The 13,945-nt window shown below is 47.8% G+C and overlaps 1 protein-coding gene across 1 annotated transcript in view; it reads right to left on the minus strand.

Annotated features, from left to right (window-relative positions):
* Positions 1 to 13,945, minus strand: part of pkd1b (polycystic kidney disease 1b) — a 37,189-nt gene that overhangs the window by 4,378 nt on the left and 18,866 nt on the right. The window contains exons 12-30 of the mRNA XM_064952769.1: positions 9,016 to 12,701; positions 8,711 to 8,869; positions 6,337 to 6,474; positions 5,900 to 6,185; positions 5,566 to 5,800; positions 5,307 to 5,457; positions 5,074 to 5,211; positions 4,805 to 4,949; positions 3,788 to 4,694; positions 3,364 to 3,616; positions 2,923 to 3,118; positions 2,540 to 2,707; positions 2,223 to 2,372; positions 1,914 to 2,124; positions 1,587 to 1,710; positions 1,153 to 1,305; positions 703 to 1,027; positions 517 to 622; positions 67 to 278 (exon numbers count right to left, since the gene is read on the minus strand). Coding sequence (XP_064808841.1) covers positions 67 to 278; positions 517 to 622; positions 703 to 1,027; positions 1,153 to 1,305; positions 1,587 to 1,710; positions 1,914 to 2,124; positions 2,223 to 2,372; positions 2,540 to 2,707; positions 2,923 to 3,118; positions 3,364 to 3,616; positions 3,788 to 4,694; positions 4,805 to 4,949; positions 5,074 to 5,211; positions 5,307 to 5,457; positions 5,566 to 5,800; positions 5,900 to 6,185; positions 6,337 to 6,474; positions 8,711 to 8,869; positions 9,016 to 12,701 — 7,743 coding nt within the window. The remainder of the gene's footprint in view (positions 1 to 66; positions 279 to 516; positions 623 to 702; positions 1,028 to 1,152; positions 1,306 to 1,586; positions 1,711 to 1,913; positions 2,125 to 2,222; positions 2,373 to 2,539; positions 2,708 to 2,922; positions 3,119 to 3,363; positions 3,617 to 3,787; positions 4,695 to 4,804; positions 4,950 to 5,073; positions 5,212 to 5,306; positions 5,458 to 5,565; positions 5,801 to 5,899; positions 6,186 to 6,336; positions 6,475 to 8,710; positions 8,870 to 9,015; positions 12,702 to 13,945) is intronic.

A 13,945-nucleotide genomic window follows, 5' to 3' on the forward strand; every position in this document is an offset into this window, starting at 1 on the left:
GTGTCTCCGGAAGGTGGTGAGGAGGGAATCGTAACAAAGTTTGGATAAGTCCGTGTAGTGACTCACCTATGCGTGTGGTAGAGTCTGTGGAGTCAGGGGAGGGGCTGGGGAGGAAGGTACTGGCGATGGAGTCGACAGAGAGAGATGAGGAAGGCCTAAACAGCCCTGTCCCAGGCAGAGAGATGGGAGAGCAGGGAGGGTTGTGGATCTCTGTCCCATAGAGTGGTTTGTCCACACTCAGCTCAGACCAGCCACTGCAGGAGCTGCCCCGGCTCTGGCTAAAACCCACAGAGAGATGAGTAAGACTCAGAAGTATTCCTTGCCAACAGGCAACAGTGCTATACAAATTACTAGGACTGGTTGTTCCCTGCTATCTAGTCCAGTCAGATCAACTCTGATCTCCACTGAAAGAGGGGAGGATGAGGACTGTATATTCAGAGCATATACTGTAGACAGGGCCAGATACGGTATTTTCTGGGGTTTGGGTCTGGAGTGTACTGGTCAGGCAGGTCTTACCTGTGGGACAGAGAGGTGGTCCTGGGGGAGTAGCGGCCACTGTCTGATGTTGAGGGACTGTCGGACACTCCTGTGTCTGCTGCTATGGACCTCAACAGGTCCTCCTCTGAAACACCACGAGAGACAATCATTTTAGACATATTCACACAGGAGTCATAGTAACACATGTGGGACCCACACACACACCAGACAGGGTAAGGACATTGGGTTGCAGGTTGTGTCCATGGCTGTGGTCTGGATGCAGGCCAGACAGGGATTGGGATGGACCCACAGGTGCATTAGAGGAGGGTGGGGGGTTGGAGATGAGAAATCGGGGTGAGGAGGGTGAGGCTAGGCATAGCTTCGTCAGGGCTTTCTTCCTCTTCAGTAGACGGGCATGACCCAGGGATGATCCCAAGGGGTCAGAGGTTTTTTCCCAGGAGGGCCACAGGGTCATGCCATCTCCTTCCTTCTCCACTCCCAGGTTAGTGGCATTCCAGAACTCAGCGTTGAATGCCTTGCTTCCCATCAGCTACGAGAGAAGAAAAAGACAGCTTTTAAGCCTTTTTCAGTTTACAACTTACACAGCGCTTTCTGGCTCTCTTGTGAATCTGTGTACGTGCATGCATTGACACGTGTGAGAGTTTGCACTCTTACAGAAGAGGGTGTGTCTCCACCCAGGCCTGACGGATCAGGTCCTCCAGGCAAAGACAGGAAGGAGGAGCAGGAGAGATCTGATTGGCTGAGATGGACGCCCATCTCCCCTGACTGACACACAGGGGATGGAGGCACTGACATATCCACCGCTACCTGAAACACACACAGTGAAAGGGAAACCCAACATTTGGAGCTGAACCAAGCATCATCTCCGTCAAGGACTTTCCACATTCCTCTGTTGATTTGGACGCACTTTCCAAATCAACAGAGTAAATATACAAAACACATTCACATTGACCTCTGATCGACTAAGTTTTTTTTATTGACAGAAATGATAACAATGTGTGGTTTAATAGGCAGTCGTAGGATTTTTTTTGTTGACGGGGCAACAGGAAAAATGGATGGAGAAGGAGAGAGAGATGTCAGAGAGGTACCTGGCTGTGAGTCTTTCGCAACAGGAAGCAGAGGAGACACTGGAGAGGAACCACCAGGATGGATATAGTCATCCCCACTGCAACCGTTTCCCAGGTTACAAGCAACCGGGCCGAAACCGGTACACTAAAACACAACACCCTTAAAATGGCTGATTCTTTCACTTAACAGAGTTAATTAGTCTCAGGCAAAACATTAATGTTGTTGTTCAGCGCAGTGAGTTGTCCACAGTGCGAGATTGATTGAATCCCACCTGAGCACTTTCACAAGAACCTTCTATTGTGTACGCTATTGTCACCTGGAATGTTCTGGTTAGACTGCCATCTCACCTATGCCCCTCTGTGCCCACAGCCCCGTACCACAATGCCCCTAGTGCAAGGTAGAGGTGTAGCAGGAGGGCACACACCGTCACCCTCTGCCCCCGCATGAAGCGGCTGTGGGCGGGGCGTTCCCACAGAGAGAGCCACAAGTGGCGCTCCAGCATTCCAAACGCCAGCTGGGAGGAGAGAACACGTTGGAACTGAGACAGCTCCTCAGGACCTGAGAGATAGATGGAGAGAGAGAGAGAGAAATCTGTCTTGGAGGTGGTCATGCTCTCCCTGAGTGTAAAGACAGATACAGAGAGTTGTAGCACTTACAGGAGGCCAACATCTCCTTCTCCACTGTCCCTCCTCCCTCGTTCCTGTCATTCTCCACAGACAGCCAGTCTTCTACCAGGAAGTAGAACAGGTGGTCTGTCTGAGGGTCCCACACCACCACATGCTGCACGTACCACGATGGGTCCAGACCTGGGAGACATACACACAAACAGGTATTGTTGTGTCAACCTGTTTGGAATCTTACTACCTGGAGCCTCAATCTCCTGCTTTCCTTGTGTTCCAGTAGGCGAGTGAATACAAGACTACGAAGTCTTGCAATGCGAGACTACAGTAGTTACCTGTGTTGTCATGGTTACCTGTGTTGTCATGCCAGAGGCGTATCTTCCACACCTCTCCCAGGTTGCTGTCCGTCTCCAGGTGGAACAGGTCCAGACCACTTCGTTGGAACGCCCCCTCCCGCTGCAGGTGGCGTGAACCGCTTTTAGTCACCCCGTACAGACTGATGCCCACGTGGGCCGTCGTGCCTGATGGGAAGTACAAATGAACGTGAACCTGGTTTGCGTTTCACTTTGACACGATGCTTTCTCAGCCAGATGTTCTCTCTCTCCTACCCTCGTTCCCTCCCACACGTTAGGACTGTTAGGACTGGCTCGGTGAGAACTGTCAGCAATACGACAGAAAAGAAGTGGATCTATTGCTTACACCAACCCAGTCGTCTAAGATCTGCGAGTCCCTTTACCTGCTCCTCGTCGCCAGCCTGTTTTGACCAGGACTCTGTAGCTGTAGCGTCCAGGTCGGCCACACAGTGGTACATGGCATAGTCTCAGGCTCTCCAGGTGGTCCAGTTTGTGGGCGATCAGGCCCAGGAGGAAGTGGATCAGAACCAGGACAGCACACACAATCCCCACTACCACATTACGCATTGGACCACTGGACTGGGGTGGTGAGATGGAGGGGGACATGTAATACAAATGAGTAGAATCAGCAGGAGGTCCCAATTAAAAAACTGTGTTGCAAGGTGGGTGAACAGGTGGCCATATTGAATGTATGATCATGTCTCGGAATTCTGTGTCCCTCTACCTTTTCAGCATGTATTCAGGCGTCTATCTAAGGCTGCTGACATCTATTTTCCCTGTATGTACTAATGAGCTATACCAATTCTTGTGTTAACCAAACATACCGGTGGCAGTAGCACCACAACGTCTGGATGGACAAACAGACTGGCCCCGAACATGGTGAGGTGCTGGGTGAGGCAGTGTGCTGAGTGGAGGGTGCTGCCCTCCAGTGGCCGGAGGCCCTCAGTGCTCCAGCGCCTCTTCCTCAGGCTGTAGTACTGGCAAAGAGAGCTGAACACACACACTGAGGCCTGGACTGGAGCTCCACTCAGACTGGATGTCAGGTTCACAAAGAGAGATTGTACTGTGCTGTTAAGTCTAGGGACGAAGAGACATAATAGGCAACAAGCTGCATTAGTAAATGACTGGCATGTCATCATACGCCATGTGTGGAAGAAAATCAGGCCTCACAACATTCTGTCGGTGTAAAAGTGAACAACTTGTAAAAGGTTTTTGGAAAACATAACTGCCTAGATACAGAACACTCACAGAGGAGAGAGGAAGATGGTGTCCTCCACGGATGACTGGCTGGAGAGGGAGAGGGTCAGCTCTCTGACTAGGGAATCATGGGAGGCAGGATGACCTGGCTGGGTGGCCACTGTGATTCTCACATGTCCTGAGCCCACCAGCGAAGCTCCTGGAAGCAGGCTGAAGTTTAAGGAGATGTACAGTCCAGCATTGGGATCCATATTCTTCATTGCCCTCACTGTAAAATCCAGCCACCCTTTGGCTCGGAGTGTAAAGTTAACCATTGGGGCTCGTCCCTCGTCTCTGTCAATTCCACCAGATCTCGACCCAGACCCACTTCCACTAGCCCGATGCCCAGCGCCGATCCTTCCTACAGTATATATTAAGGGCAAAGTAACCCTGATAGATCTGTCAGTGTCCAGGTTAGCAATGGGAATAGGCTGTCCCTGGGGCGTGGTGAACTCCATGGCAGCCAGAGAAGTAGAAATAGGTGGGTTGGCTGCTGAGAAGAACTCAGACACCCCTTCCAAACCCAGGAGAATCTGTACCACCTCAGATCCCTGGACCTGACGCTGGAGCTGGGCACTGAGAGAGGAGGGAATGAGGAACTGGCAGGGTGGATGTGCTGGGTATGACTCTGGCTTGTCAGGGTTTAATTGCGATTTGTTGGACTGGTTTGATTGGCGGGTGTTGACCGAGGGGTCAGTGGTGCAGAGGAGTTCCGAGGGGTTTCCACGGTAACCAACAGCACTGATCTGTGGAGCAGAGAGAGAGAGGGGTTCCTCGTCGCGTGGCCGCGAGCGCATCAGAATACGCATGAGAGCCCTGGCATGGTCCAGGGCTGACACTGCAGTTTCAGATCCATTAGAGTGAGTGTGAGGACCAGAGGAGACTAGCTTGGACTCGGACACAGCAGCCAACGAATTGCCTGAAGACAGAGAGAGAAATAACCGTTTTTGGTCAAAAATCTTGGGCTAATTCCTGTCGTTGCTCTGTGAGCATGTATCCGTCGATCCCACTCAGAAGTTGGTACAGTACCTATCACATGGAGGATATTTCTGCCAGTGTCGATGGCTGCGTCATCTCCTAGTCCCGTCTGCTCTTCCATAACCCTGATCATTCTCCCCACAGAATCTAGAACATTCTCCTGACAGCCCTCACACACCACCTCACTTGGGACTGCCTGCAAGAGACAACACACAAGGGCATTCAGGCGTCGAGGACAAATCTGTATCATTTGTGGGTCTTTTTGCCAGGCTTTTATTGGCACAAACTCCGTCTGAGTAGACTATGGCCAGGTTACCTACAGTGGACTGGGCCAGGGCTAAGCTGATCTGGGCTGCATCCTGTAGAGAGTACACAGACAGAGAGGCCAGCGCCTGTGTCACATTCCCCCTGATCTCCCTCCTGTCCCTGAGATCCTGCTCACTCAAAGTCAGATCCACCTGTGACCGAGAGGAGAGAGATAGACAGGTAAAGGAAAGATAACGTTAAGGAGAAGAGAGTCACAGCCAGGTAAAAACAAAGGTAATGTTCATACCTGATTGAGCTGGCTGGTGAGGGCGATGGAATATGGAATGAGCTGCTGTGGGTTACCCTGTTGAAGTAAACCCAATAGTTCGGTTTGGCTCTTGTTCCTCAGCCACTCTGTGATCCCATCTCCATCCACAGGTCTCAGCACTGTTATAGTTCTGAAAAAACAAAAACATCCATAAATTGTCTTTTTACAACCTCCATGGGTCTCTTGAGGTCGGAACCTCTTCCCTGCATTCTCAGTTTTAAACTCATCTCCAGTTCACCTGTTAAGTGCTGTGACCTTTGAACCCAGGTGGTCCTCTACCTGCAGGATCACAGAGATGATTGACCGGTCCTTCTCTGGCCCCGCCTCCCCCAGAGGAACCAGGCTGCCAAATGTACGCTGCGTACCCCTGTAGAGGGTGAGAAGGGGACAGGCTTGGCCCCAGCCTGGGCATGACGATGCCACCTGGAGAATATAGATCATCTGGGGAGACTCACTATCCTCATCCAGCCAACCTATGGAGTAGATACAGAACATCTGGTACACCATGGTAAAACATGGCAAAGACACCAAAAGAAGATGTGATTGTATCTTTGAGTCTTTGTTTCTATTACCTGAGCAGTTGTATGTTACCACAGTCTCCAGCAGGCGTATGTTCTCCCCAGGGCCTGGAGTAAGAGTACACACACCTCCATGGGGTGGAGGGTTGGGCAGGAGGGTCAGGCTAGCAAACCCCCATCTTCCCCCAGCAGGGTGGGTAACATTTAGGGTGAAGGTATAGTTACACCCCTCCTGCAGCACCCCCGGTCGGACCACCAGATCAGGAGAGAGACTGCCCGTAGTGGTCACCTCGTTCAGGTCAAGGGTCACGCCGTTCTGATCCTTTTCGCTCCATTTGTACTGTGAAAAGAGAAAGACCATACATCAACTTTCCGCCATAAGTCCTACAGAAAGCAGCCATGACAGCTGATGGTGCCTGACTTTATTTAATTTGTCACAAACGGTAAATGTTTTTTAGGTCAGCCAATTAGCTACGTAGAGGGGAACTTACTTGAACATGGCTGCCACACTTGTCACAACGACCAGAGAGCACAATGGGGCGACTCTGGCTGACACGGAAAGAAGAGAGACTACTGCAGGAAACACACTCCACACTTACAGGAAGCACTGCAGCTTTAGATACCGCCACCTAGAGGAACAGAGGAGTATTTGACATGTATATCCTCTCAAATAAACCTAACACAACTACACTGAAACTGAAAACATTATATGGTAATTTTGAATACTAGCGGGTGCATGGTATTGTTATTTCTGGCTCATTAACATATTTTGAGGCCTGCCTTGTAAGAGGCTATATTTGTTGCACCCATTAGTGAGAATGCTGTACCAGTTTAACTGGTATGTGGTAGTAGTGCCCCATCAATTATAAATGTATAGGGGACAGATTGGAGAGGCAGCTAGTCTTAAACTTTTAATGGTTGAGCATTTGTCTGTTTTGCCCTGCAGTCACTTCCAGTTTGGAAACCTTTGTTCTTACATCTATGGGGGCGCTATTTCATTTTTGGATGAAAAACGTTCCCGTTTTAAACAAGATATTTTGTCACAAAAAGATGCTCGACTATGCATATAATTGATAGCATTCGAAAGAAAACACTCTGACGTGTCCAGAACGACCAAGATATTCTCTGTGCGTGCCCTAGAACGTGAGCTTCAGGCAAAACCAAGATGAGATGGCATCCAGGAAATGAGCAGGATTTTTGAGGCTCTGTTTTCCATTGTCTCCTTATATGGCTGTGAATGCGAGAGGAATGAGCCTGCCCTTTCTGTCGTTTCCCCAAGGTGTCTGCAGCATTGTGACGTATTTGTAGGCAGATCATTGGAAGATTGACCATAAGAGACCACATTTACCAGGTGTCCGCCCGGTGTCCTGCGCCGAAATTGGTGTGCAAAAGTCACCTGCCAGTATTTTTCCATGGGATACAGAGAGGAAAGCAAGCTTCCACGAACTGCATATCAATGAAGAGATATGTGAAAAAACACCTTGAGGATTGATTCCAAACAACGTTTGCCATGTTTCGGTCGATATTATGTAGTTAATCCGGAAAAAGTTTTACGTTGTAGGTGACTGAATTTTCGTTTCGGTAGCCAGACGCAATGTAGAAAACGGAACGATTTCTCCTACACACAGACGCTTTCAGGAAAAACTGCGCATTTGGTATGTAACTGAGAGTCTCCTCATTGAAAACATCAGAAGCTCTTCAAAGGTAAATGATTTTATTTATTTGGTTATCTGGTTTTTGTGAAAATGTTGCGTGCTAAATGCTACTCAAAATGCTATGCTAGCTTTGCATACTCTTACACAAATTAGTCAATTTCTATGGTTCAAAAGCATATTTTGAAAATCTGAGATGACAGTGTTGTTAAGAAAAGGCTAAGCTTGAGAGCAGACGCATTATTTTCATTTTATTTGCGATTTTCAGAAATCGTTAATGTTGCGTTATGCTAATGAGCCTGAGGCTTTAGTCACAAACCCGGATCCGGGATGGGGAGTTTCAAGAAGTTAAAGGCCCTGTGCAGTCAAACATTTAGTTTTTCTTCTGTTTTAAATATATTTCCTCACTATGAGGCTGGAATAATGCTGTGAAAAAGCCCTTGTGGTTTAAGAGCTGTTTGAAAGGACCGGCTGAAATTTCAGCCTGTTTTTGTGGGATGATGTCACCAGTTGGTAAATTAGTTAATAGACCAATAAGAAAGAGTGTTCCAAACCTCTCTGCCAATAAAAGCTAGTTTTCCCCTCCCCACTCAGACCACTCCCAGACAGTCCCAGCAAAATTCTTGCTTGAGAAATTGCTCTGTGCTAAGAAGCTATTTTTCTATTTTTGTGTCTTTTCACCATTTCATTTGAAAACAATCATAGTTAGGTACTTAATTGTTACCCAGAAATGATTTGATATTGAGATAGAAAAATACCATTAAGGCCTCTACAAGTGCAAGTTATATAAAACACCAAATATTAATTGATATGCTGTAATGTGTAAAACATTACCTAGCAGCCAACCTGCTTGCACCAATCTCAAGTAATTACAGTAAAATCCTGTAAAATACAAACACCATCTCCCTTCAATGAATTTAATTAATTCAACCATCCGTTCATTCATTCATTACGATGACAGTAGCATTTGCTTTTTACAGTAGAGTACGTCAATTATACAGTATTTTACTGTGCGTCATTACACAGTACTTGCTTTGATACTGTATTTAGATTACAGTAGTTGTACTGCAATATGAAAACCAGTAACTTACCTACCACTGGCGGCCTGTAAGTTACTGTCAAATTCACAGCAACCCATTTACAGAGCATGGTTCGCTGAACCACCATCATTGCATCAAGATATTGTGGTGTGTAGAGATAATGTGGGACTCACTGACTGTGTAGTAGAGATAGGTCTCCTCCCTTCCTTTTGGACAGTGAGGGTGAAGAGGTAGAGCTTGTCTGGCTGTAGCTTCCTGCTGGGCACAGTCAACCTGCTGCTGTCATACCCTACAAGCTGATCCTGGTCATGGGACGACCACCCAGTAGAGTTCTACAGGCAGAAACGGACACCATTGGTACAATTATGAGAAAACATCCAGGTGAGACAGCAATATAAGTTAACATAAATATAAGTGAACAATCTCGACCTAAATAGTAGAAAGGCAATGAAAGGTTCCTAATTCTGATTTAAATGACCTCAGTGATGAATTCCCAGTGGTAGTTCAGCTCCCCTTCCTCTCTGTCAGGATCATGGGACTCTGACCCATCCAGGATCAGGTCACCGTGGCTTGACACCAGTCTATGCGATCCCCCCCTGATGATGGGTACCAGGGAACTGTGAACCACAGAGAGCCTGGACGTCCTGTACAGACGTAGAGGGGTTCCCTGGAGAGAGACAGTGAACCCCAGGCAGTACTGGCCCACCTCCAGGGCCTGCTTAGGGAGGGACAACAGTGGTGTAGTCACACCCACCAGGTTAATCAGGGTTACTGGGTGCCCACTGCTTTGGGTTACCAGAGTGTCGTCAGTCTTGCCAGCTCCACAGCCACTCCCCCTAAACACTTCCCATAGGTACATGGTCTTGTATGCGGTGCAGCCTTTGATGTCTACGCTTGCTTCAAAGTAGCTGGATCTAGACTTGACGATTGTGGATTGGCCCTGGACTAAAGTGACCTGAGGGAGTGAGCACTGGAGTTCTCTCACCTCAGTGAGCAGTTGTGTGGAGACCTGGCTGACGTTATTGAAGGCTGTGACTTGAACAATATATTTTCCAGCAGTGAGATATGTGTGGTCCACTGTATTGGATTTTATGACGACAACTCCTTCACTTGAGTCTCCAAAGCCCCATTGAAACCTCAAATTGCTGCCACTATCTACTGTGACTGAGAATCTGACACTATAGCCTCTAAAGTTTTCTGTAGAATCACAAACAATCGTGACCTCCGTCACAGGCAACTGAACAATAGCTGTCTCATTCAGGGTTTCAGAGCAGAAGCCATTTCTGGCCATCACACCCACAGACAACGAACCACTTCCGGGTGAGGTATACATCACTTCCTGTCCAATGACCTGTAAGGGCTGGAACCCTTCTAATTGGATCGTCCAGGTGTAATCGGTTGGAGAACCACTCATGACAATTGCTTGGAAAGGGACCTCCTTTAGAGCTTCTAGAGCAGTGGAACAGCAGTTGACCAGTCGTAGGCCCCCGATCCTCTCAACCACCTGGACGGTCAATGACACCTGGGAGTTGCTCACCTTGTTCCAGGCTCGGGCTGTGACAGAGTGAGACCCAACTGGGAGGGTGGAGGTGGTGAAGCTTACCTCAACAAGGTCATATGATGGCTCAACTTCATCAAAGACTAAAGAGAAGCTGACATTGGTTCCTTCGGAAACTAATGGTGTAAAAGCAATATGATCTTCAGCGCAGACCGTAGACCTGCTAAGGTTTAGAGTCAAGCCCTGAATAGCATCCTGGATGGTGACTCTGTGTGAGACTGCCTGCCAGCTAATACCATTAGAGACGTTCAGAGAGACATTATAGACCCCTACATCTGTAAAGGTATAGATAACTGACTGATTGTTGTCCAAAACCACAGCACCTCCAGTACACCCAACAACTTTCCACTCCCAGTGCCGATCATTCCCTTTATTGACATATCCATAGAGTGCAACTTGAGTATTGGATGTTATAAAGAATGGATGTGTCTTGCCACCTACCTGAAAGTCTGCCTCTCTAACCTCCTCCTGAACTGTGAAATGTTTGGTGGCGTTGCTTGAACTGAGAACATTCTGGACCGACACACTGACAGAACAAGAACCCAGAGTCTCAAACATGTAAAGAAGAAAAGGAACATCAGTCTGTAAGGGTGAAAGGGCTGAGTTCACATTCCAGAGATACTGGAGGTCAGATCCAGTCTTCACAGTTACAGAGATGTTGGTATACTTCTCTAATGGTATGGCGTCTCTAGCTGTTGACATTCTAGCCCCTGAAACTCGCTCTACTGCCTTTAGAGAAATACGGCTGGTTGTCTTACCAAGTCCGTTGGAAGCTGTCAACTCAACAGATATATTACCTGGAGTTTCAGTGAACCACACAAAGTGCTCACCAACACTGCCAGTTTGGGTCACACCTCTCTGGTTGGCTAGCCAATGGTAAGTGACATTGGAGCCATGTGTTACTGACGCAGTGAGCAAGACACTCTCTCTGGTTGGTATGTAGCTCATGGATATCAGGCTCAGACTTGAGAATTGAAGCCCTTGTATTCTCTCTAAAACTATAATCAAAATGGCTGCCTCCTGTTGGCTCACCAGGTTCTGGGCTGTGACTTTGACCTGATACACACCTGCTTTAAGAAACACATACTGAAAGTGAGACATCCCAAGCTCAGTGGTGGTATCAGGGCCATCCACTGACCAGTAGAAATTGACATTACCTGAAACATTGCCAACTGCTGTTATGACTGTCTTTTCTCCTACTACTGCAAATGGCTGGCTGATTTTCAGCTTCAGGTCTGACACAGGAAGCAGTACGTTCACTTCCAGGTTAACAGAATCCAGGCTAACTGCATTAGAAGCTGTGGCCTTGACTGTAAACCTGCCAGCGGAAGTAAAGACATGGGAAACATTTAGACTCTTTGCCAGTGGTGAGCCGTCACCAAAGTCCCACTGCACAGAAACATTGGTCCCAGGGCAACTCTTGACCCAAAGTGTCATCTTCTCATTGACAGTCAGTGTGTTGCTTTGACTGCTATGTGCTATGGATGGTTTACTCACAGGCTTCTGCACAGCAACAGTGGCTTTGGCTATGCTCTGGCTGACTTTGTTACTTGCCATCACTGAAACATCATGGATCCCTTCCTCCTTATACACAAAGCAATGATGAGCCAGTCCTCTTATATGAGAGCTGTTGGAAGAATGATTGAGCCACAGAAACTGATATCCAGTGGGCTGTCTTTTGGGGGCAGCAACTGCATTAAAACACACCTCTTTTCCTACTGCCACAGCATCCTGTGATGGGTGGATGGTTATCCCGGTAATGGGGGCCTCAATGCAAACGTTGGCATCATAAAAGACATATCCTTCTATACTGAGAACAGTTACGTTAACGTTATAAACCCCAGAGTTTGAATAAGTGTGAGTAACAACAGACTTTCCCTTCTGTACTGACAAAGGTGATCCATCCCCGAAATTCCAATGGAAAGTCAGCATGGAAACATTCCCGTTCACCAGTGCTTGGAGCGGTATCTCTTTCTCTGTCTCGGAACACTCCGATGGCAGAATTCCACTGATGGTCAACCTGTAGACTTCCAGACGGATGGACTGGCTAGCCTGGCTGACTGCGTTAGACACAGTCACTTTGACTGTGTAACTCCCTGGGGACTCGTAGACATGGGATACAGAGTTGTCTGTGATGTTTTTATGTCCAGACCCATCACCAAAGTTCCAGTCCCAGTGAAGACTGGAACCTGAAGCCACTTTGCCCTTGATTTCAGTTACAGACTTCAGTTCACTGGGTCCACTACAGCTCAACTGGAGTCCAGATACCTTCTCCACCACTGCCACGGCCACCCAGGCTGTCAGTGCAGTCAAGGTGTTGTTAGCGCACACAGTCATGTTATAAACCCCAGTGGTCCGAGCAACATGGCTAACGTTGCCGTGGAATCCTTGGATTTCCTTTGAACCGTCCCCAAAGTTCCAAGTGTATAGGATTCCGTAGTGAGATGGGTATGAAGAGGCTTCAAGAAGAAAGGTCTGGTTGACCAGGGGAACCAGAGGAGATGGGGAGATGAGTATACGAGTCAATGGAGGCCGTACCTTTAGTGATATGGCCCCCTTGATGTTGTCGTATTGGTTGTAGACCTGTACAGTCAGTGTGTAGTCATCTGTATGAGTGAGAGACAGAGTGATATACAGTATTTAGACCGCTTTCTTTTTTCCACATTTTGTTGCGTCACAGCCTTATTCGAAAATGGATTTAATGAAACAATTTCCTCAGAAAATCTACACACAATACCCCATAATGACAAAGCAAAAACAGGTTTGTGGAAATGTTTGCAAATGTTACATAAAAAAAAATAAAAAAAAGGATTTACATAAGTATTCAGACCCTTTGCTATGAGACTCAAAATTGAGCTCAGGTGCATCCTGTTTCCATTGATCATCCTTGAGATGTTTCTACAACTTGATTGGAGTCCACCTGTGGTAAATTCAATTGATTGGACATGATTTGGAAAGGCACACACCTGTCTATATAAGGTCCCACAGTTGACAGTGCATGTCAGAGCAAAAACCAAGCAATGAGATCGGAGGAATTGTCCGTAGAGCTCCGAGACAGGACTTTGTTGAGGCACAGATCTGGGGAAGGATACCAAAACATTTCTGCAGCATTGAAGGTCCCCAAGAACACAGTGGCCTCCATCATTCTTAAATGGAAGAAGTTTGGAACCACCAAGACTCTTCCTTGAGCTAGCCGCCAAGCCAAACTGATCAATCAGGGGGAAAAGGGCCTTGGTCAGGAAGGTGACCAAGAACCCAATGGACACTCAAACAGAGCTCAAGATTTCCTCTGTGGAGATGGCAGAACCTTCCAGAAGGACAAAAATCTCTGCAGCACCAGTTAGGCCTTTATGGTAAAGTGGCCAGACCGAAGCCGCTCCTCAGTAAAAAGTACAAACTCTGCTTGGAGTTTACCAAAAGGCACCTAAAGACTCTCAAACAATGAGAAACAAGTTTCTCTGGTCTGATGAAACCAAGACTGAACTCTTTGGCCTGAGTGCAAAGCGTCACGTCTGGAGGAAGTCTGGCACCGTCTGTACGGTGAAGCATGGTGGTGGCAGCATCAAGCTGTGGGGATATTTTTCAGTGGCAGGGACTGGGAGACTAGTCAGGATCGAGGCAACGATGAACGGAGCAAAGTACAGAGATCCTTGATGAAAAGCTGCTCCAGAGCACTCCGGACTTCAGACTGGGACGAAGGTTCACCTTCCAACAGGACAATGACCCTAAGCACACAGCCAAGACAACGCAGGAGTGGCTTCATGACAAGTCTCGGAATGTCCTTGAGTGGCCCAAATAGCTGTGCAGCAACACTCGCCATCCAACCTGACAGAGCTTGAGAGGATCTGCA

The sequence above is a fragment of the Oncorhynchus masou genome, chromosome 31 (genome assembly GCF_036934945.1).
Source record: "Oncorhynchus masou masou isolate Uvic2021 chromosome 31, UVic_Omas_1.1, whole genome shotgun sequence".
Lineage (NCBI taxonomy): Eukaryota > Metazoa > Chordata > Actinopteri > Salmoniformes > Salmonidae > Oncorhynchus > Oncorhynchus masou.